Source organism: Oncorhynchus kisutch, linkage group LG10 (assembly GCF_002021735.2).
Source record: "Oncorhynchus kisutch isolate 150728-3 linkage group LG10, Okis_V2, whole genome shotgun sequence".
Lineage (NCBI taxonomy): Eukaryota > Metazoa > Chordata > Actinopteri > Salmoniformes > Salmonidae > Oncorhynchus > Oncorhynchus kisutch.
Window position 1 is genome coordinate 62971701 of NC_034183.2, and position 23041 is coordinate 62994741.

Consider the following 23041-nt stretch of genomic DNA (forward strand, 5'->3'; position numbering starts at 1 on the left):
ACATGAGCCGAACCAGATGAGCTAAATTATTTATATGCTCGCTTCAAGGCTAGCAACACTGAAGCATGCATGAGAGCATCAGCTGTTCTGGACAACTGTGTGATCACGCTCTCTGTAGATAATGTGAGTAAGACCTTTAAACTGCTCAACATTCACAAATGTGTACTCCCCCGAGCATGTGCTGACCAACTGGCAAGTGTCTTCACTGATATTTTCAACCTCTACCTGTCTGAGTCTGTAATACCAACATGTTTCAAGCAGACCACCATAGTGCCTGTGCCCAAAAACACTAAGGTAACCTGCCGCCTAAATGACTACCGACCCGTTGCACTCACGTCTGTAACCATGAAGTGCTTTGAAAGGCTGGTCATGGCTTACATCAACACCATTCTCAGAGAAACCCTAGACCCACTCCAATTTACATACCGCCCCAAAGGATCCACAGATGACGCAATCTCTATTGCACTCCTCTCAGCCCTTTCCCACCTGGACAAAAGGAACACCTATATGAGAATGGTATTCATTGACTACAGCTCAGCGTTCAACACCATAGTGCGCTCAAAGCTCATCACTAAGCTAAGGACCCTGGAACCAAACACCTCCCTCTGCAACTGGATCCTGGACTTCCTGACGGGCTGACCCCAGGTGGTAAGGGTAGGTAACAACACATCTGCCACTTTGATCCTCAACACAGGGGCCCCTCTGGTGCATGCTCAGTCAATTCCTGTACTCCCTGTTCATCCTTGACTGCATGGCCAGGCACGACTCCAACACCATCAAGGAGGACCAAGCATGCTCCCATTCTCATCGACGGGGCTGTAGTGGAGCAGGTTGAGAGCTTCAAGTTCCTTGGCATTCACATCACCAACAAACTATCTTAACAGTTTCTATCCCCAAACCATAAGTTTCCTGAACAGCTAATCAAATCCCCCCCCCATTTTACTCCGCTGCTACTCTCTGTTTATTATTCATGCATTGTCACATTAGCTCTACCTACATGTACACATTACCTCAATTACATTGACTAACCTGTGCCCCCGCACATTGACTCTGTAAAGGTACCCCCTGTATATGGGGTGGCAGGGTAGCCTAGTGGTTGGAGCGTTGGACTAGTAACCAGAAAGTTCAAACCCCTGAGCTGACAAAGTACAAATTTGTCGTACTGCCCCTGAACAGGCAGTTAACCCACTGTTCCTAGGCCATCATAGAAAATAAGAATTTGTTCTTAGCTGACTTGCCTAGTAAAATAAAATAAATGTAGCCTCGCTACTGTTATTTTACTGCTGCTCTTTAATTTTTTTACTTATATATTTTTTACTTAACACTTGTTTTTCATAAAACTGCATTGTTGGTTAAGGGCTTGTAAGCAAGCATTTCACAAACTTTTGACTGGTACTGTATATAAATATTTCTTGGTTTGAATTTCCATTGTTGGACATAGAAGAGTAAAAATACCAGGAAACCAGCTTCAAGTGATTTTAATATAAGATATATGTACCTAAGTATTATCACGCATAATAGAGACACATGATCGTATATAAATGAAAGTAAGGTTTGAAAGTATTATGTTTTAGTCAAACATGTTTGGGCTTTTTGCAGTCTACAAATGATTTGTAATCATGTGCCAGCCCCCAACCAACCGCTCCAGAGAAAATCGGCCAGCGGCTGAATCTAGTTGATGATCCCTGCTGTAGGTGGATGGGATGTGATGTACTGAAGTTGCCTCCCACCAGGTGACAGCATTTCTTTTCAAATAATAACAGGGCGTTACGCTATTTACCACTGCTGGCTCAGTTTGACTTGTTAAAGAGCCACTGAACACGCTGATTGGCAGGTGTGTTTTTCTGTAGAAAAACAAGATTTCAGTCTTGGGGTGTTTCCTGACCGATTCTGCGTTTGGTTAATGATGTTTGTCCGCCATGAGAAGCCTATTTCACTTCCTCAAAATCCCCATAATAAATCTAATATTACTCAAGAAATATGTAATTATTTTTGACGTTTTTACCTAGGATGTTTTAGTTGCGTGATTTTACATCTAACTGAATGAAGTGTGTGGTACAGTATTTCTCAAGTAAAGAAATGCAACACACGTTGTCGTATGTAAACAAAGTCGGAGCTGCTGGGCAGGTCTGTCTCATTGTCTATGCTATTGGATGGAGAGCAATCACTGCAGCTGTTCACCCCATGTTAGTAGGAAAATGAAACTCGTCAAATCAAAACCCAACCTTCATTACCAGTTGTGACGCACGGATGTTCCACACTCAGTTTTAGACAAGACTGACTTTATGACCAAAATTATCCTATTTACACTTTGTAGTCCATTTTGACACACTGTTTCTGACTCATATCAATGCCACATAGGCCGTTTTCAAAGGGATTCGTTGATTTTTAAAGGCAGTGAAACCTCCATGGAACTTGTCCTCCTCCACACAGTTGTACAGCTGTACCAACGATTAAATCAAATACAAACAAGAATCATTAATTCCTCAGAAACATCACTTAGCACCTGACCATCAGCCTTTCTGTATACATAGTTTGAGATGATAGGCTTATGAGTGAGTCATCAATAAATTATAGTGAGTCATCAATATATTATATTAAGGACATTACCATGCATTGATAAGTGTACCTGGTAAATGTCCCAGTATAGAGAAGTAACAACTCTGCTGTGGTTTTGGTTCAGTGAGGTTCTTGCCGTTTTAGTGATGATGTAATATAGCATTTCTCAAGGAGGGTCTAGGCCCCTTCCTTCCACATAAAGGTTTGTATTTCTTCAGAATTGCAGGGTGGTGAGGTAGGCCTATTCAGAAGAGGTTCTGTCTGTCAGTGAATGTGTGTTCTCACAGAGACAGACAGACATAGAGTGAGGGGGAGGGAGAGAGAAGGAGCACATGTGGCAAATGCAGATGTCTTCTCCTGAGCATAATATGTGTATTCTATAAGTAGAAAACATATTTCAACATCAGGAATATGCAGTACAGTGAAGGCTGCTGAGGGGAGGACGGCTCATACTAATGTCTGGAACTGAGCGAATAGAATGGCATCAAACACCTGGAAACCATATGTTTGATGTTGTTGATACCGTACCACCAACCTCCTGTGATACAGTACCGTATGTTTGATGTTGTTGATACCGTACCACCAACCTCCTGTGATACAGTACCATATGTTTGATGTTGTTGATACCGTACCACCAACCTCCTGTGATACAGTACCATATGTTTGATGTTGCTGATACCTTACCACCAACCTCCTGTGATACAGTACCATATGTTTGATGTTGTTGACACCGTACCACCAACCTCCTGTGATACAGTACCATATGTTTGATGTTGTTGATACCGTACCACCAACCTCCTGTGATACAGTACCATATGTTTGCAGAAGGACCACATGCATTTGTCACAACATGGCAGCAGCAGCAATCATTTTTGTGCATGCACTTGTCGATCATTAGGGCCAATAGCATGCATGCACCATGCAGCCTCCCTCCTCCTGGGGTATTTGAGTAGTGATTGGTGTTACCATCTGTCTTCTCCACCTACGTCACTGACCTTTATAAAGTAGTCTACTGAGTTTAATTCAGTGTCAGATTAGAGAATAGAGTTTTGGAGAAAAGTCAACGCATACATATAGTTAGTAGAACTTCAGGTTTGGGCGACACATCTCGGGTTGGCATACATCCCCTGTATGCACAAAGTTTAGGAGTTGCTTTTGAAAGTGAGTTGCGACTGCGGGTGACATCCAGTCACCACGGACGGCACCTTATAAACAGACCGATTGGATGCCAGACGCTCTTCCTTGAGAACGGTAGAGATATTCCTGTTGACGGGTACCACTCGTGCTCAGCATCCCAAACTGAGTTTACTTGGCAACTTTCAGCTAGTGAACGATCATTCTCACAAGCGGGTTGAATTGGTGAAATAAATAGCAGAAACTATGCCCAGCAAAAGTGAAGATAATCGGCCAAGACTCTGCCTGCTGGAGAAAGGGGACAATGGTTATGGGTTCCATCTCCACGGTGAGAAGGGTAAGACCGGGCAGTTCATACGGCTTGTGGAGCCCGACAGTCCGTCGGAAACTTCTGGGGTTCGCGCGGGGGACCGACTGGTGTTCGTGAACGGGGAGAACGTGGAGAGCGAGAGCCATCAACAGGTTGTGTCCCGGATAAAAGCCACGGTGGGCCAGCTCGAGCTCATTGTTGTCGACCAGGACACTGAGCAACTGTTGAAAAAACACAAGATGAAGTGTCTCAAAGAATATGTCACGGAGCCCATTCCTTTACCCAGCGACGACGAGTCAGAAAGCGAAGACGTTAAGGAGAACGGGACACCATGCGGGACACCGAGAGAATCCACACCCATCCCGGGAAATAACGGAGATCACCATGGCCACGTAGAGCTCCATAGCCATGTTGAGAAAAAGCTAAGCATCAACTCTGAGAAGGTGAGTGTGCCAAAGTGCAAAACCTGAATAATCAATTAAATTCTTATTTTGGTTCATTGATGTAGCCTGGTGTTCACAGTAAGCTATATTCTGCAAATATACACTACAGATTCAGTTACAGTTTGCGTAATAGTACCACTGACACTGTCCTAGGGATTTCAATTAAACGAATGAGATGTTTTTTTAATTCATCCATTTATTCACCAGCAATGTAATTAGATTATTTAAATGTTTCAGTCTCCTTTTGTATAAGTGCACTGTGAAAATAATAATGAATATGGTCAGCTGCAAAGCCCAATATTCCCACTCTCTTCATTGTAGCAGTTTTGGCAGAGATAGCAGGTTGTAGGCGAGTCAGTTGGCTGCACATTTGTTGTGGGTGGTGGTGGGGGGTATGGGCGGGACACACACACAAACAATCTGCTTCAGCCTTGGGTTCAAGTTAATTTGACAGTGATGCTGCACACCACACACATTTGGGGGGAAAGGGCAACAACATTTTTTGTGTTGTTGTTCTGAGGTTTGAAAAAGAACTGACACTTGACATTGACATCCGCCTCACTCTCAGAGAAATAAGTAGTACTGCTAGGTTTTACACAGTCACATTTAACAAATAACATTTAGTTTATTAAAGAACTGAACAAATGATACATTTGTGATATGAATATTTAATTGAGTTATTTTTATTATATGAGATCTGTATGTAAAACATTTAGATTTGACATTATATTCATCTTATCCAGATCAACATACAGCGCCTTACAGCCACATACAGCCACATACAGCGCCTTACAGCCACATACAGCGCCTTACAGCCACATACAGCGCCTTACAGCCACATACAGCGCCTTACAGACACATACAGCGCCTTACAGCCAAATACAGTGCCTTACAGCCACATACAGTGCCTTACAGCCACATACAGCGCCTTACAGCCACATACAGCACCTTCACAAAGTATTCACACCCCTTGACTTATTCCACATTTGGTTGTTTTACAGCCTGAATTTAAAATGGATTTAGTTTAGATTTGTTGTCACTGGCTTATACACTTTACCTCATAATTCCACTTTGACATTATGGGGTAAAGTGTATAAGCACAAATTAATAAAAAATGAAAGCTGACATTTCTCGAGTCAGTAAGCCTAAATAAGTTCAGTAGTATACATTTGCTTAAGTCACATAATAAGTTGCATGGACTCACTCTGTGTGCAGTGTTAAACATTATTTTAGAATTACTACCTCATCTCTGAACCCCACACATACAAGTACTGTAAGGTTCCTCAGTCGAGCAGTGAATTTCAAACACAGATTCAACCACAAAGACCAGGGAGGAATTCCAATGCCTCGCAAAGATGGGCACCTATTGTAAAAGCAGACATTGAATATCCCTTTGAGCATTGTGAAGTTACAATGTTAAAGTTACATGTTGGATGGTGTATCAATACACCCAGTCACTACAACGATACAGGCATCCTTCCTAACTCAGTTGCCGGAAAGAAAGGAAACCACTCAGGGATTTCACCAGGACGGCAATGGTGACTTTAAACAGTTACAGAGTTGAATGGCTGTGATAGGGGAACACGGTGGATGGATCAGAAACATTGTAATTATTCCACAATACTAACCTAATGGACAGAGTGAAAAGAAGAAACCTTGTACTGAATAACAATTTTCCAAAACATACATCCGGTTTGCAGTAATACTGCAAAAAATGTGGCAAAGCAACTTTTTGTCCTGAATACAAACTGTTATGTTTGGAGCAAATCCAATACAACACATTACTGAGTACCACTTTCCATATTTTCAAGCACAGTGGTGGCTGCATCATGTTATGGGTATGCTTGTAATCGTTAAAGACGGGGTAGTTTTTCAGGATAAAAAAGGGAATGGGAATGGAGGTAAACACAGATCGTTGACAAAAGAAATACAATTTAATCTATTTTAATACCACTTTGTAACACAACAAAATGTGGAAAAAGTCAAGGGGTGTGAATTCTTTCAGAAGGCACTATATCACGGTCAAATACACAGTTTACAAACATTCCAAATAAATAACACGTTTGAATATGATATATATTTTTGAAATCTGAGAACAGTAATCTTTTACACACACATGAAGGTACCAATAAACAATCATTTGTTGTGAAAGAAAACACAAAAAAACCACACACAAAAATTGTGGATAAATAAACTCTTCAAATGCTCCTCACATTGTTCAATAGCCGTTTCTAACTTTATTTATTCTTTAAGGGACTACATTTAGTCTTCACGTCCTCTTAATACCCTCTAGCTAACAGCATGCATGACGTGGGTTCATTCAAACATTGAAGAAAAGAGGGGCACTCCAGAACATCTGTGCCCCCTGTGTCCCGGATGTTTACCCCTGGTCCTCTCCCAGCCCCTCCCAGCCCCTCTCTCTGGTTCCTCTATTGCTGTGACATAATAACCCAGACTTCTTCACTGACACTGCACTGTCTGTTTGGGTCTTTGTGTTCCAATGTGGCTCCGAGTGAATCTCACTGCTGAGTGATTTGCTACCATAACAGTCTAAACAACAGTCTCACTACCATACCCTGCAGTGCCCAGCCATTACCAGCCCACTCATGTGTTGGACAGGTTGCCGCCAGCCAGACACATGTGCAGCATCTTATGGGCTGCTCCAAGGGGCTCCTATACATCCTGCATATCCTGTGTATACTATGTGTACCGGATACAGTTGACATGTTTGTGACTTAAACTCCTCCACCATTACACTTCCAATAAAGCAGTAACCCACTGTGCTCTCATTACATTAATCAATATTAAGAGCAGGATTTCTAACACGTTTTAATCTCTTAACTTGCAGGGAAGGTAATGTTGGTCATCTAAGAAACCTTATGAGAACCCTGTTTCCCTCACCCTTAACTTCCATGTTTCGTCCCAATATCCAAAAACACAGCAAGTCCACCCCACCTATAGGCCCTGCTGTGACTCTGAGTCTGCAGGGTAGTTAAATGCTGCGTCAGCCTCATCTCTTATCAGTGCTGTATGTTAACACTACAAGTCAGAGGCCCAGTCAAGGGCCCGGTGACAGACATGACTGTGGAAGGTAGAGGACTTGTGCCACATAAAGGCACAGAAATACTGTTGTGCAATGTTGAACAATCTATCAGATCCCCTCAACAGCTGAACATGTTACAGCACATCAGACCACAATATCACATTAGTTAACTCTATAGACTAGAGCAATTGGAGCTCATGGAAACAATGTACTGTGTATTAATGTACATGTAAATGTATTACTGTAAATGGCCCTCACTTGTAGAGCATCTACATGTCCTGGAAAAGTACTCAAGCACCATAGAAAAACAGCCGCAGTTGTGTTGTTGAACACACCGATTGTTCCTCTGTTACCTTTCTAACTCACCCAGATGGCCTAATGGAGTTGTGGTATTATAGTTAACACTAACGCACATCAGAAGGAAGTGTTCCGTGAACAAACAAGCCCACTTCTGTACCGCTCATATTTCATTGGTTGAATTATAGTTTTCATATTGGACATTTAATGTTTCCCTGGTTTCTAGTGTGTTTGCTTGCTTTCTAAATGAAATAGTTAGAGAGAATACATTACTTGACAGTTTAAAGGCCCAGTGCAGGCAAACATGTGATTTTACTCTGTTTTATATTTATTTCCACACTATGAGGTTGGAATAATACTGTGTATTTAACCACTGGCCTCCCGGGTGGCGCAGTGGTTAAGGGCGCTGTACTGCAGCGCCAGCTGTGCCATCAGAGTCCCTGGGTTCGCGCCCAGGCTCTGCCGTAACCGGCCGCGACCGGGAGGTCCGTGGGGCGATGCACAATTGGCCTAGCATCGCCCGGGTTAGGGAGCGCTTGGTCGGTAGGGGTTTCCTTGTCTCATCGTGCACCAGCGACTCCTGTGGCGGGCTGGGCGCAGTGTGCGCTAACCAAGGTGGCCAGGTGCACGGTGTTTCCTCCGGCGCATTGGTGCGGCTGGCTTCCGGGTTGGATGCACGCTGTGTTAAGAAGCAGTGCGGCTTGGTTGGGTTGTGTATCGGAGGACGCATGACTTTCAACCTTTGTCTCTCCCGAGCCCGTACGGGAGTTGTAGCGATGAGACAAGATAGTAGCTACTACAACAATTGGACACCACGAAATTGGGGAGAAAAAGGGGTCAAATAAAAAAATAAAAAAAGATCATCCTGAAATGTCAGCCTGTTTTGGTGGGATGGAGTTTTGGCCTGCCTGGTGACATCAGGTGGTAAATGAGTTAATAGACCAATAAGAAAGAGAGGTCTAATCCTCTCTGTCAATAACAGATACATTTCAGATTTCAGCTGTTATTGACAGCATTTCGAGCAAAAATATGGCCTGTGAAATTGCTCTTTGCTAAGAAGCTATTTTAGTTTGTATTCAATTAAAATGGTTAAAAATAATCACAGTATGTTACTTCATTGTTACATAGAAATGATTTCATATTGAGATATAAACCATTGCATTGCACCTTTAAAGAAACTCAACCTACTGCTTTAATGCTTGAAGGTTGAGAAGATCATAAGTGGTAAGCCTATATATAAGAACACTGGCAGTTTTACAACTCAGGCTTAGACGATATTACTATGTTCCAGGAATTTTCTGCCTGCATCCTGTCCGGCATTCCTCTACCCTGGCCCATGCAGTCAGTGTGACATTACACACACACACACACACACATGGCCTGGGTGCTGAATACATAGCATGTTGGTTTAACAGTCTCACTGATGTCTTTAGCAACTGCCTGTCCCTGTCTTTGAAGAAAAACAGAAGAGGGGACCAAGCGGAACGCCCTCTTTGGAAATCAAGGAGGAGTTGCCTTGGTTACACTGATGTGGTGTGTGCTATCCATGTTGAGTGTTGGTCTGTGTGTGTGAGAGGCAAAGTGAGAAACGGGTGTGAAGCAATGGAGAGGAGGAAAGTAGAGATGGAATGTTTTGAATGAAATCAGGAATTGCAGTCTTCTCTGTTGTTAGAAACCAAGGACAGAGATAATCTTTCCAGAACTCTGAGTTTGATTGTCTATTCCTTCTCTGATAGCCATTTACGTGGCCACTGCACACACAACAAGCCATTGGATTCAAAGCCCTTATTACATCGTTAATAGATTTAGGTGCGTCTTGTCATACTGGCTGGATCCTATGGGATCTGTCACTCTAAACATCTGATGCATGCCTTGAGTTGAGTCTTTAAGTTTATTTTCTATCCACAGTATTTATCTTATCTGTTTGTGTTGTTATTGGTTTGTGTGCGTGAGGCACCTAATTCCCTCCATTTGCTTTTGAGGAAAGCCCACATCAACCGAGAGGCTTTGATCTATTGAGATTCCACTGGGAGACTGAGGAGGATGCCTTCCAGTCAGTCAGCTTGGTGCTTCTGGAGTCCTCATGAATGACTGCCTGGTTACATAAGCCTGTTTTTAATGGCAAATTACAGGAGAGAAAGAGTCCTCCGTGTGTCAGATGAAATCAACTGTGACTAGTAGGCTGAGAGTTGTGCTGTTCAGGGAGGGGCCGTTGTGTGTGTTCCATGTCTTGGAGGAAGTCTGTAGAGAACAGTAGCATAGAGACTTTGCCTGGAGAGCAGCAACATGCAGACAGGCCTATAGACATATGCCAGTTGGCTGTCTGTTTCCACCAGGTTTCTACCAGATACCAAGCCTGTAATCTACTCATTCATATAAAAACTGCTTATTAAAGAGCATGGATCAACCACTGACACACCCACTGCCTCTAGGCTTTTTGGCCCTTGTGGTGTGCCATAGTGGGGAGAGGCTTTTGTTATAGCAAAACATGGTTCCTCAGGCATAGGAATATCCCACGTCAGTGACTGCGTAGGAGGATTCTCTCTCTATATGGTTTCATCTCCCACAGAATGGAGTGCGTGGGTTGACAATGGCTTTAATTAAATGGTTTAATCTGGTGACAGAGGAGCGAGCAACTCGTAAAGATATTTGAAACCAGGGCTTTTCTTTAAGCATTCCTGGTGGATTATTTAGTGGGTTTGACCTATAGTGGGTAATAGTTTATTTACTGGGTTATAGTTATGTATTCCAGACCAAGTCTCTGGGTGTACCTCACCATGTTCAAGTTACGACACAAAGCCTGACATTATTTATGTTAGCTTTACCAACTATTCAACCAGACGCTGATGCCATACAATCAACAATGGCTGTTCAATAACATTGTCCTATTCCATTTAAAGAAAATATGTCAACTCCTCATGAACTTCTCTTATGACGGTAGGCCGTCATTGTAAAATAAGAATTTGTTCATGCCTGATTTGCTTAGGCTACTGTAGCCTAGTGGTTAGAGCGTTGGGCCAGTAACTGAAAGGTTGCAAGATCAAATCCCTGAGTTGACAAGGTAAAAATCTGTCGTTCTGCCCCTGAACAGGCAGTTAACCCACTGTTCCTAGGCCGTCATTGTAAAATAAGAATTTGTTCTTAACTGATTTGCCGAGTTAAATAAAAGGTAAAATAAAAATACATATTTTAGGAAACGGGCAGCCACACCTTAGTTTGTGACTGGCTCTTTAAATCTCATTAGCGTAGCTTGCTTCTGTGGGAATCTTTTCCTGGGGCCTTGGCCAGCACATAGACTCCAGAAAGCTTAGGCTGGTTTCCTGTCATTGTTGTTGGACTAAGAGAGAGTCAGACAGACCCCCTCCCCCTCAATCCCCTTTCCCCCTCATCCCCCTCCTCTGCTAATCTCCACAATGGGTTGACTCTCCTGGTCACAATGAAAACTCCTAGTCTTTATTACTTTCATTTCTCTACAATTACTATAGTCTACAGCCCTCAAACTCAACTCTGGACCTCGAGCATGTTCCACAATTTTTTTCTCAAAAGTTCTAATCAGAGACTGATTTAGACCTGGGACACCAGGTGTGTGCAAATAATGATCAGGTAGAACAGAAAAGCAGCAGGTTCCGGACCTCATAGGGTCAGAGTTGAGTACCCCTGGTCTACAGTATACACACAGTAAAGTGTTGTTCATGCTAGTGGATAACATGCTAACTAAAGTGGGCTGTTTAAGTCAAAGTCAAACCTCTAACTGTAGTTGATGGCATTCCTTGTAACTTTGGTCAAATCTGGTAGACTAGAGCAGTGTTTCCCATCTCCAGGCCTCCATTATCTCTAACAGCTAGCCCAGACAAGCACACCTGATTCAACTTGTCAACTAATCATCAAGCCCTCAGTCAGTTGAATCAGGTGAGTTTGTCTGGTGCTACAGCAAAAATGTGTGCTGTTTGGGGGTACTGGAGGACTACCCCATTGTTTTTGATGTGTGGTCGCGTGTAGGGTGTCTGTCTTCATGTGTATTTTCTTAATCACGTGTGTGTGTGTGTGTGTGTGTGTGAGAATGTTTGGGAGTCACCCTTTCCTTCCCTCCTCTTTGTTGAGCAGTGTGTTCCAGAGGAAACGGTCAACATGACAAGAGAGACAGGGTGGAGGTCTAAACACAGGGTCACAGGATTCATTGTGTTTCAATAGACGGATCCATTTATTTGTGTACTGTGCAGTCAGTGTGTGTGTGTGTGTGTGAGAGTAGGTTGTGCCAACTTGTGTGTGTGGTGTCAACTTGTGTAAATGCGTGTGTATTTGTTTGTAGAGGGTAAGAGTTCAGGAGCTTGTGAGTGTATTATGTAACTAACTCTGTCTTACACACCCCCTCTAGGCTCTACGGTCAGTCCCGTACATCTGCTTCTCTAATAAGGGTTTAGATGTTTTTTATTTATGTTTTTATTTTACCTTTATTTAACCAGGTTGGCAAGTTGAGAACAAGTTCTCATTTACAACTGCGACCTGGCCAAGATAAAGCAAAGCAGTTCGACACATACAACGACACAGAGTTACACATGGAGTAAAACAAACATACAGTCAATAATACAGTATAAACAAGTCTATATACAATGTGAGCAAATGAGGTGAAAAATGCCATGGTGGCAAAGTAAATACAATATAGCAAGTAAAACACTGGAATGGTAGTTTTGCAATGGAAGAATGTGCAAGGTAGAAATACAATGCCACATTCCATTTCTCATTCCATACCCCTCAGGGTTCATAACCCCTCCTTGAGGGACAATGAGAGAAAGGGCCGCACCCTCCGCGTGCCCAGCGATGACACCACAGAGTACAGGCATAGTGTTTATACATACAGGCATAGTGTTTATACATACAGGCATAGTGTTTATACATACAGGCATAGTGTTTATACTGTGTGTGTTCTGTCTGAAAGGGATTCTATGGAGGTATGAAAGGCCAGGGGTATAATATATTCTACCATCGTGGGTGTATGATGTTGGTTTCTGCAGTGTTGGTGAGCTTGGTTATGTTATCAAAGCTGACTACAGTCTGACAGCAAAGTGTGAGCAAATGTTTGTCACATGTTGACCATCCACAGCCTGAATGACGCCACACAGGATGTCACAACGTTCTCTTTCACTTATTCATCCCTCTCATCCTTTCCTAGCCCTTTTCCTCTCCCCTCTGAGCTAGCAGTATGATCTAATCTTCATCATTGTCTCTGTCAATCTGTGCAGTGACAGGTTCCCTGGGGCTGGGCTCAGTTGGATGTGGGAGACATTTTGTGTGCCTGCAACTCGTTGGGTGGAGTTCAGAGTCAGGAAGCATGGCCTCACAGATAAACCATGTTGACTCCTAAGGCCTGGTACCTGATAGGGTAGGACTAACACACTGATACTAACACACTGATAGAGAGCCATAGGGATGGAGGAGGGACAGCTGCTTTGGAAATGTGTGTCCTGAGAAGAGACAGAACTAGAGATTTGAATGGAAAGGATGTCTGGGGATGCCGGGCACTTCAGTACCTAATCAGGGCACACCCACCCATTAGTGTTAAAATATCAACATGGGCATCCCCCCATAATTGTTGTGATTGACAATGATCTACTATTTTTAGCGAACCCACTACGAGTGACTTTTAATTTGAACCCTTGGCAGAGCCATCCCACAGGTGCCCAGTATGTTCCAACTTCAAATAGAGGTGGACAGTAAGCAGTGGTGGAAAAAGACCCAATTGTCATACTTGAGTAAAAGTGAAAATACCTCAATAGAAAATGACTCAAGTAAAAATGAAAGTCAGCCAGTAAAATACTACTTGAATAAAAGTCTAAAAGTATTTGGTTTTAAGTATACTTAAGTATCAAAAGTAAATGTAATTTCTAAAATATACTTGAGTATCAAAAGTGAAAGTATAAATCCTTTCTAATTTCTTATGTTAAGCAAACCAGACGGCACATTTGTCTTGTTTTGTTATTTATGTATAGCCAGGGGCACACGCCAACACACAGACATAATTTACAAACAAAGGATTTGTGTTTAGTGAGTCCGCAGGATCAGAGGCAGGAGGAAGACCAGGGATGTTCTCTTGATAAGTGTGTGAGTTGGACATTTTCTTCTGTCCTGTAGCATTCAAATTGTAACAAGTACTTTTGGGTGTCAAGGAAAATGTATGTAGTAAAAAGTACATTATTTTCTTTAGGAATGTAGTGAAGTAAAAGTTGTCAAAAATGTAAGTAATACTGTAAAGTATTTTTACTGAAGTACTTTACACCACTGGACAGTAGGGTGCATTGTTCACCCCTGCCACACCGACTGAAAAACCAGGTTTACAACAGTGAGTTTGTCAGTCAGAAACGTATTAACTCTCGCCCCTATAGGGGTTTGAAAGGGTCATTAAACTAAGCTCTTGTCAAAATTACACATGACAATCACGAGGCTAAGGATTTGTCCTATACCACTGAGTAACCATGGAGCTTTTGACTTTGTCATCTCTGAGGTTATTCTTTCACCTGATCAAGGGGTGTTGCTCAGCTTTCTACCACTTATTAAAAGCCCAGGAGTTAGAGGCCCTGTTTAAACGTTGCTGTGGTAGCAGGCGGTAGCAGTGGGCTGACTGCAGGACAGATCTACTGTAGATAGAGGACTGCTGAGTGCGGAATGCCTGGGTTGATGATTTGCGGGGCGCGTGGCAGAGGAGGGTGCCTAGACTTTGGACATTATCGATGGCACATAATGCAGCCATGTGCAGCATGGAAAACTCTGCGAGAGCCAATGCCTTTCTGGCAGAGCAAGACACATTCTCTGTCCATTACAGCTGCAGTAGAATATCTCTTGTATGGCGTTACCATGAATTACAAAGTGGGTGGTTCAAACCCTGAATGCATCGGACCGTATACCAAGGGTATGACAAAAAATTGCAATTATTACATTGGTAACCAGTTTTATAATAGCAATAAGGCACCTCAGGTTGTTGTGATATATTGCCTATATGCCACGACTAAGGGCTGTATCCAGGCACTCCACGTTGCGTCGTGCTTAAGAACAGCCCTTTTAGCCATGGTATATTGGCCATATACCACACCCCCCCGGGCGGGCCTTACTGCTTAAGAATAACATGATTTAACATTAGTATTTTTCCTGGATGTTGCCCTGTAGTTGAGTCACTCAGAGACCCTGGCATTCTGTAGTAATAATGACACACGTTACCCGGCTACAATAGGATGATGTCCTGGTGAATACACAGTAGTTACACTTCAGTCCTCCACTGGCTTCACATGGGGAAAATATGAACCAGGCATCTGGCAGAGTGGCAGCCACTGGCATGGTGTATGAAGCTGTTTTCAAGCTGGTGAGGTGGTGATTTTGACAGCTGCCTTAGTGTTCCATTAGAAAGGCCCTCTGTGTCAAATATGGTCAGGGGAAGAGAATGAGAGGATGGACAATGCAAATTGCCTGAGATCATTAACCTTTGATATATTTTACTAGAGCTCATCATGATGTTTTACAGCTCTCCACATCAGATCAGGTTTGTATGGGATGACATTTCTGCTGTCAATCATTGACTCAGGTGCTGAAGAGACAGTGAAGCTCTCTTGACCTTGGGTTTAGGTAAATAGTAAATATGGGTTAATATCAGGTAAGTATGAACTGAAAACAGCTACAAAAGAATGAAATAAGTGATTTTGGTTGGTTTATGCCTCCCAGGTATAAACAAGGTCAGTCAGTTTTAGTGACCGTTCTTTGTCAGGAGTATGTTTGAGGTGTTGCAACGGTGTGGTGCCAGTTTAACAGAAGCTGTGGTGATACTGTACCTTATCTGGCATATACTGCTTCCTGTGGGGGTCGTGTGTTAAGGTGAACTGGGTTATATCATGCTCTGGGTGGGGGTTGTCAAATCTGTAACTTTCAGAAGAGATAGATTAAGAAAGAAGCATCACCAGCAGCTGCAGATAGTGGAACATATCAGGCTTAATGATGCGGGTTAACAGTTGTGTGTAGATAAACTGTACTCTTATAAAAAAGGGTTCCAAAAGGGTTCTTCAGTTGTCCCCATAGGAGAACCCTTTTTGGTTCCAGGTAGAACCCTTTTGGGTTCCATGTAGAACCCTCTGTGGAAAGGGATCTATAACCCAAAAGGGTTCTACCTGGAACTAAAAGGGTCTACCTAGTACCAAAAAGTGTTATACAAAGGGTTCTCCAATGGGGACAGCCGAAGAAACCTTTTAGGTTATAGATAGCACCTTTTTACAGGTTTGCTTGTTGGTGTGTGCGTTGGTTTGTTAGCATGTTCAGGCTGGTTGGTTAGTTAGTGTGTGCAGTAGACCTACAGTGGTTTTCTGGCCCTCAGTAGAGTGAATGCAGACGAAATTCACATTCTACAGCACAACAGCAGAGTCATGTCTTAATTGTAAATCTAACAATGACTCAATAATCTATGCCTTCTGGGAATGCTTTAAATCTGGAAGTTGTGGGTGGAGTTAGAAAGTTGACCTTCATAAGTATTACCATCTAAATCTACTTTTAATCCGTCTGTCTTCATATTTCAAGACATGGCGTATGGGGGTGTAGTGAGATATCCAATGGGTTGGACAATTCTCTTCTCATCTTGAAAAAACGTATATACTTAACTGGAAATCAACCAATCCTCCATCGTTAAAACCATGGAAAGGTCAATTGCTTTATTATCTAAATGTTGAAAGTGCGTGGGCGACGAAGAGAAACAGGATGGTGCAGTTTGAGGCTATGAGAGGGATGCAGATGCTGGAGAGGGGAGTGTGAGCAGGTGGGTCTGGGTAGGTGTGATGTCGTTGATGTTTGTGTATGTTTCGTATTGTTAAAAAAATGTATATAATAATCATACACATTTTTTTGAGTGTAGGCAAACAGAGAGAAGAAGTGTGTCGGCTTGAGGTTAGTTGCAATTGAAAGCCCGGTACGTAGCAGGAAGGAAGAAATGGGCTCAACCAGAGTCATTCTCTCCAATGACCTACCTGCTCCACAGGTCCCCTTCCTAGACTTGGACTGGATGACGATGACATGATGGCTGTTCTATTTTTGCATCAGGCCGTAGTAAAACATCTGGCACTATTGGCAGTCAGGGAAAGCCTGGTTTTGAATTATGACTCAAATGCTTTTAGTCAGTTTCAAGTAAGACCCCAAGGTTTTTTAATGTGTTTGTTCGTACTGAAACTGTTCCACTTGTTCATATGAAACTAGGGCTTCTGGTTGAGCCCACGTGTCCACAGTCGTAGGCCATAGATGATGGTGATCACAATATTTTTTCTTCCCTAAAAAGAAGATGGAGATGGTTCTTGGTAAGGTACTGCTTCTCCTTCCTCCTGTCACCTCCATATAGAGGGTGTTAGTGAGTCCCTCCATGAGAATGACAGAGGACATTTCCCATTATGGCGTCTGTGAGCGCACTGGCAGCGCCATTGAGCCCATCTCCATTTTGAAGTAGTCCGTTTTCTTCTTCTACTACTTTGGTAAACAAACTGAAAGGGTGCATACTGCAGCTGGAGTGTGTTTTCTGAACAGGTATAAAGTCAAGGTTGGTGATTTACTGTCACTTCAGTTATGGAATGTTTGCTCAGGTCCACAAAGCACAATACTTTCCCTTGCTTTGAAAATGCTTACTAGTATGGTTATTTCTGATGATTCAGGATTTGCAAACCCTTGTCATTTATTCACATAAATGTTAATACTAACTGTGTTGTAACTGTTGTCTCAGTTTCTCTCCCTGTATTAACTGTTATTCATGAGGTGTTGCTTCTCAGTTGACCGGAGATATGAGGTTCCTGCGTGGGGCCACAGACCCCAGAGATTATGACTGTTAGAAACCTCCTCATCTAGAACACAAGGTGATGTAGATATGTAGGTGTGGGGGATAGAGATGAGAGCGTGGATATTCCTGAGAGGTCACTGAACTCAATGTGATTGGAGCACAAAGTGCCCATATGTGAGATCTCTGGGAGCTTTAAAGGAACATGTTGTTTTAAGGTTTAGGCTTAGAAACAACTATTCAGGAGTTGTAGCACACAGTGTTCCTATTTACAGTATATAATTACCACAGGAATATTTCATTTCCTAAAACAAGATAAAGCTTAATATGATGTAATGAATTGAATTGAATGTTAACTATGTAATAGTTGGTCACCGTAATCTTCCCCCACCTGAGTGGTTACCATGACCAAACACTTCCCTTTTAGAATTTGGAATCAGTAACAGCCTTTCCCGAGCTGGACTTACTTTCCAGCGTTCCTCTCCCACATTCTCCAAATATTATGCCTTGATAGAGAGAACTAGGTTCTGGGAACCATTCAAAACAAAATAAAGAGTGAAAAGATTAGACAAATATTTCTGATCTGAGACTGAACTCAGGTTACGGCTAAGCTTATCTAAAACAAATATTGGTTTCATGTGGGAGACTTTTATAATACAGAGGCAGACAGACAGTCACCCTAATTATTCCAATAGCACACCATGGCATTTTCTATGGGTATTCCCTATATTCTGCCAAAGCTGGGTTGTGTTTTCTCCCGTTTAGTGCCCAATTAATTATTAGGGGGGGGGGGACTGTAAATTGGCTGTTTGGGCTGGCTGTTTTAAAAGCTGACCACTGCAGGTGACTGTTGTTCTTATGGTATCTTCCATGCGTTACTCCCTTCCTGCAGTGGTTGAATGTACACACACACACAGGACATGCAGTAGGAGTGAAGCATGGTTTCCTCCCCAGGAGAAGGCCCTGGTTTGTGTGTGTGCAGCAGATTCCACAGATTCCGTGCCCTCCCGGAGATTCTTCCCTGCTCCCGACACAAACTGTCTTCTGTTATCCCAGCCACCCTGCCATGGTCCCTTTCTGTTGGTTGGCAGGGACGCTCAACATTGACCAGTTGACCTCATCCTTCCTGGCTGTGTTCCGCTGTGAATGTCTGTTATTAAAGCTGCAGTATGTAACTTTTTGGGAGACCTGTCCAAATGCACATAGAAATGATAGTTATAGATCTGTCATTCTCATCGAAAGCAAGTCTAAGAAGCGGTAGATCTGTTCTATGTGCTCTATTTCTATGCTTCCCTTTCTTACATTTTATTTTTGGGTCTTTTACTTTCGGTTTTGTACACCAGCTTCAAATAGTTAAATACTATATTTTTGGGTTATGGAAAATATATTTCACAGCGGTTTCGATGGTACAATGATTTTCTACACTATACTTGCTTGTTTTGTGACATTAACTGACATTAAGGACTAGCTATTTGAATTTTAGCAACCAGGAAATGACGGAGCAATTTCTGCAAAGTTCACCTTAAGAGGAATAGGATGTGTGTGGTAAGATGTAAAATGTGTGGTAAGACTTGTGCAGTGGACAGTCAATGGGATCTACATACCAGAAGGACATCCTCAAGCCATGCTGTATTTTTCTTATCTACCATGACTTCCATGACCCCGTGTTTCAAGCCTTCAGTTTGAAGGACGCAGGTGCACCCTCAGTCGCTCTTCTTCATTTTGAAGGGAAGATTTGTGGCGTACAATTTGTGGCGTACAGTTTGCAGTTTGTGTTTAATTATGTAGCAAAACTGAGATTTCACACCAAAAACAGGAAGCAGAGAAACCACTGTAACCAGCTTTTCAGTTTAACCAGGACTTTGGGTAGAGAGGGACCAAACCAAGAATTACTCAGGGAGAATTCAGTTCCAATTAATGTGATTTTTCTGCATACTTTCCAATTTTCTCTCTACTTTCCCTCTAAATATGCTTGTTTGATCCTTATTAAAGTATTTATTATTTATTATTTTTATTTATTATATAAATATGTTGTGACAGTTGATTTTGATTTACTCACCGTTTGGAATGTATATTTTATATGGAGGTCTGGAATGAAGAACATGGAGGAGAATCAGACCAGATTAACATGTAAGATGGTTGTCAGTTTCATCAGATGCATCAGATACTCAACTTAAGTCTGATTGGCAGGATCAGTGTTTGGCACACTCCTGTTGCTCCCTGTCCTCCCAACCATGTTCAACTTTGTTCCTCCAACTAGACATGTTCCTCCTACAGAGACATGTAATGAATTCAGGGTTATTGCTTTATGCGTTATTGATGTTGTCTCAGAGAGGATCAGTATTTGTCTTTGACAGCGAGAATGGTCTACTGAACAGTATAGTCTCTTCATGATAGACTCGTTAGATCTCAAGCGTCTTGAGATGGCTGAGGGACCGTATGGGTTGTGGGGGAGGGGCTTTGCCTGGGCCATTCCTGAAAGCGGGAAGCAGGTGGAGTCTTCAGGAAGCCTGTCTTTTCCTGGACCTCTACTCCACAGAAGGAGAGGCTGCGGCTCGTTGGAAGGGGGAAGGCTTTGTGTGCGATTCCTTAAACAAAAGGCTTCTTCCGTTCTGAGTCTCAGTGACGACAGCACTCCACCCAGCAGCCTGTCCCTGCCCCCTTTTTTTACTCACTTATTGGACTGGCTAATACAGCACTCTACTCCTCCTTAAGACTGCAATCAACTTACATAAGACAAAGGCTATTGGTCATTCATGACTGCTCCGTGTTGATGTAGTGTGTGTGTGTGTGTGTGTGTGTGTGTGTGTGTGTGTGTGTGTGTGTGATTGGCTGATGGATTCTAGAATCTCTATTATTCAGTGGAAGTTTACATACACTTAGGTTGGAGTCATTAAAACTCGTTTTTCAAACACTCCACAAATTTCGTGTTAACAAACTATAGTTTTGGCAAGTCGGTTAGGACATCTACTTTGTGCGTGACACGTCATTTTTCCAACAATTGTTTACAGACAGATTATTTCTCTTATAATTCACTGTATCACAATTTCAGTGGGTGAGAAGTTTACATACACTACGTTGACTGTGCTTTTAAACAGCTTGGAAAATTCCAGAAAATGATGTCATGGCTTTAGAAGCTTCTGATAGGCTAATTGACATCATTTGAGTCAATTGGCGGTGTACCTGTGGATGTATTTCAAAGCCTACCTTCAAACTCAGTGCCTCTTTGCTTGACATCATGGGAAAAATCTAAAGAAATCAGCCAAGACCTCAGAAAAAAAATTGTAGACCTCCACAAGTCTGGTTCATCCTTGGGAGCAATTTCCAAACGCCTGAAGGTACCACGTTCATCTGTACAAACAATAGTATGCAAGTATAAACACCATGGGACCACCCAGCCATCATACTTCTCAGGAAGGAGACGCGTTCTGTCTCCTAGAGATGAACATACTTTGGTGTGAAAAGTGCAAATCAATCCCAGAATAACATCAAAGTACCTTGTGAAGATGCTGGAGGAAACAAAAGTATCTATATCCACAGTAAAACGAGTCCTATATCGACATAACCTGAAAGGCCACTCAGCAAGGAAGAAGCCACTGCTCCAAAACTGCCATAAAAAAGCCAGACTACGGTTTGCAACTGCACATGGGGCCAAAGATCGTACTATTTGGAGAAATGTCCTCTAGTCTGATGAAACAAAAATAGTACTGTTTGGCCATAATGACCATCGTCATGATTGGAGGAAAAAAGGCGGATGCTTACAAGCTGAAGAACACCATCCCAACTGTGAAGCACGGGGGTGGCAGCATCATGTTGTGAGGGTGCTTTGCTGCAGGAGGGGCTGGTGCACTTCACAAAATAGATGGCATCATGAGGAAGTAACATTTTGTGGATATTGAAGCCACATTCTAAGACATCAGTCAGGAAGTTAAAGCTTGGTCGCAAATGGGACTTCCAAATGGACAATGACCCCAAGCATACTTCCGTTGTGGCAAAATGGTTTAAGGACAACAAAGTCAAGGTATTGGAGTGGCCATCACAAAGCCCTGACCTCAAACCTATAGAACATTTGTGGGCAGAACTGAAAAAGCGTGAAACCTGACTCATTTACAGCAGCTCTGTCAGGAGGAATGGGCCAAAATTCACCAAACTTATTGTGGGAAGCAAGTTAAACAATATAAAGGCAATGCTACCAAACACTAATTGAGTGTATGTACACTTCTGACCCACTCGGAATGTGATGAAAGAAATAAAAGCTGATATAAATCATTATCTCTATTATTATTCTGATATTTCACATTCTTAAAATAAAGTGGTTATCCTATCTGACCTAAGACGGAATGTTTACTAAGATTAAATGTCAGGAATTGAGAAAAACTGAGTTTATAAATGTATTTGGCTAAGGTGAATGCAAACTTCCAACTTCAACTGTAGGTGTCAATCAAAGTCTCGTCAAAGTGTATTTGGAAAAACTGATTACGTCAATAATTATATTGGCCAATAGGGGGCGTATGGGGTTGTTGGGTCAGAGAGACATTGATTATGATTGTGCCATTTGTTTGGCTCCTGTTCTATATCTGTGCTGTATTTAACTCTGCACCTACATTCCCTGAGGCTTTGTAAAACTCTGTGAAAGGTCCCCTTACTAAAAAAAGACACTACTTGTGTTCTCTTACCGACGGATGGGAGTAGCTGGACTTGGTCAAGTTTTTTCCTGGATGACAATACAGTGCTATGTCTTCCTGTCATCTCAGAGAGGCAGGAGGACAGGGGTCACCTCCCAGCCTGCTATTGTCCTGCCCTGGTCTCACTGGGCTGACTGGGCTCACACAACACAGGGTCCGGGCCCTCAGGAACTGGCCCTTCCCCAGGCCGGGGTAGTGGCTCCATGCCTCCTGGCTCCTGCCCTGCCCCTCCCAGTCCTCTCTACACTAACACAGCTCCAGTCACATGCTCTGTACACCCTCCTATTCTGTCAGACACCTTTCCTTCCTCTGGTGTAATTTTTTGTCTGATTTGATCATCAATGTCAGAGTCATGGTCTTAAATGTAGCCTATTACTGCATTTCATACCATATCAGCATACTGGACATATGGGAAGGGGAAGGAAGGGAAAGGGAAGGGGATATCTAGTCAGTTGGCACAACTGAATCCATTCAACTGAAATGTGTCTTCTGTATTTAACCCAACCCCTTCACGTTCACGTCAGTTGTAGTTGGGGGTTAACTGTCTTGATCAATGGCTTGGAGATTCAAACCAACGACCTTATGGTTACTGGCCCAATACCTCTAGGCTACCTGCCGCCCGATATTGGGATTTATTAGATATTAATGGTAAAGGATTTTTTTTTTTTGTGAATGTGAATCATTTCATGTAAGTTCTGTGAATGTGATTCATTGTCTTAGCACAGGAAACCAGGAACTAAAAGGGTCTACCTAGTAAAGGAAACCAGGAGAGCGGAAGGAGAAAGT

General features: G+C 42.6%; 1 protein-coding gene across 1 annotated transcript in view; it reads left to right on the plus strand.

Annotated features, from left to right (window-relative positions):
• The first annotated feature begins 3492 nt into the window (after window positions 1-3492).
• Window positions 3493-23041, plus strand: part of LOC109898672 (Na(+)/H(+) exchange regulatory cofactor NHE-RF1) — a 31289-nt gene continuing 11740 nt past the window's right edge. The window contains exon 1 of the mRNA XM_031834646.1: window positions 3493-4446. Coding sequence (XP_031690506.1) covers window positions 3940-4446 — 507 coding nt within the window. The 5' untranslated portion in view covers window positions 3493-3939. The remainder of the gene's footprint in view (window positions 4447-23041) is intronic.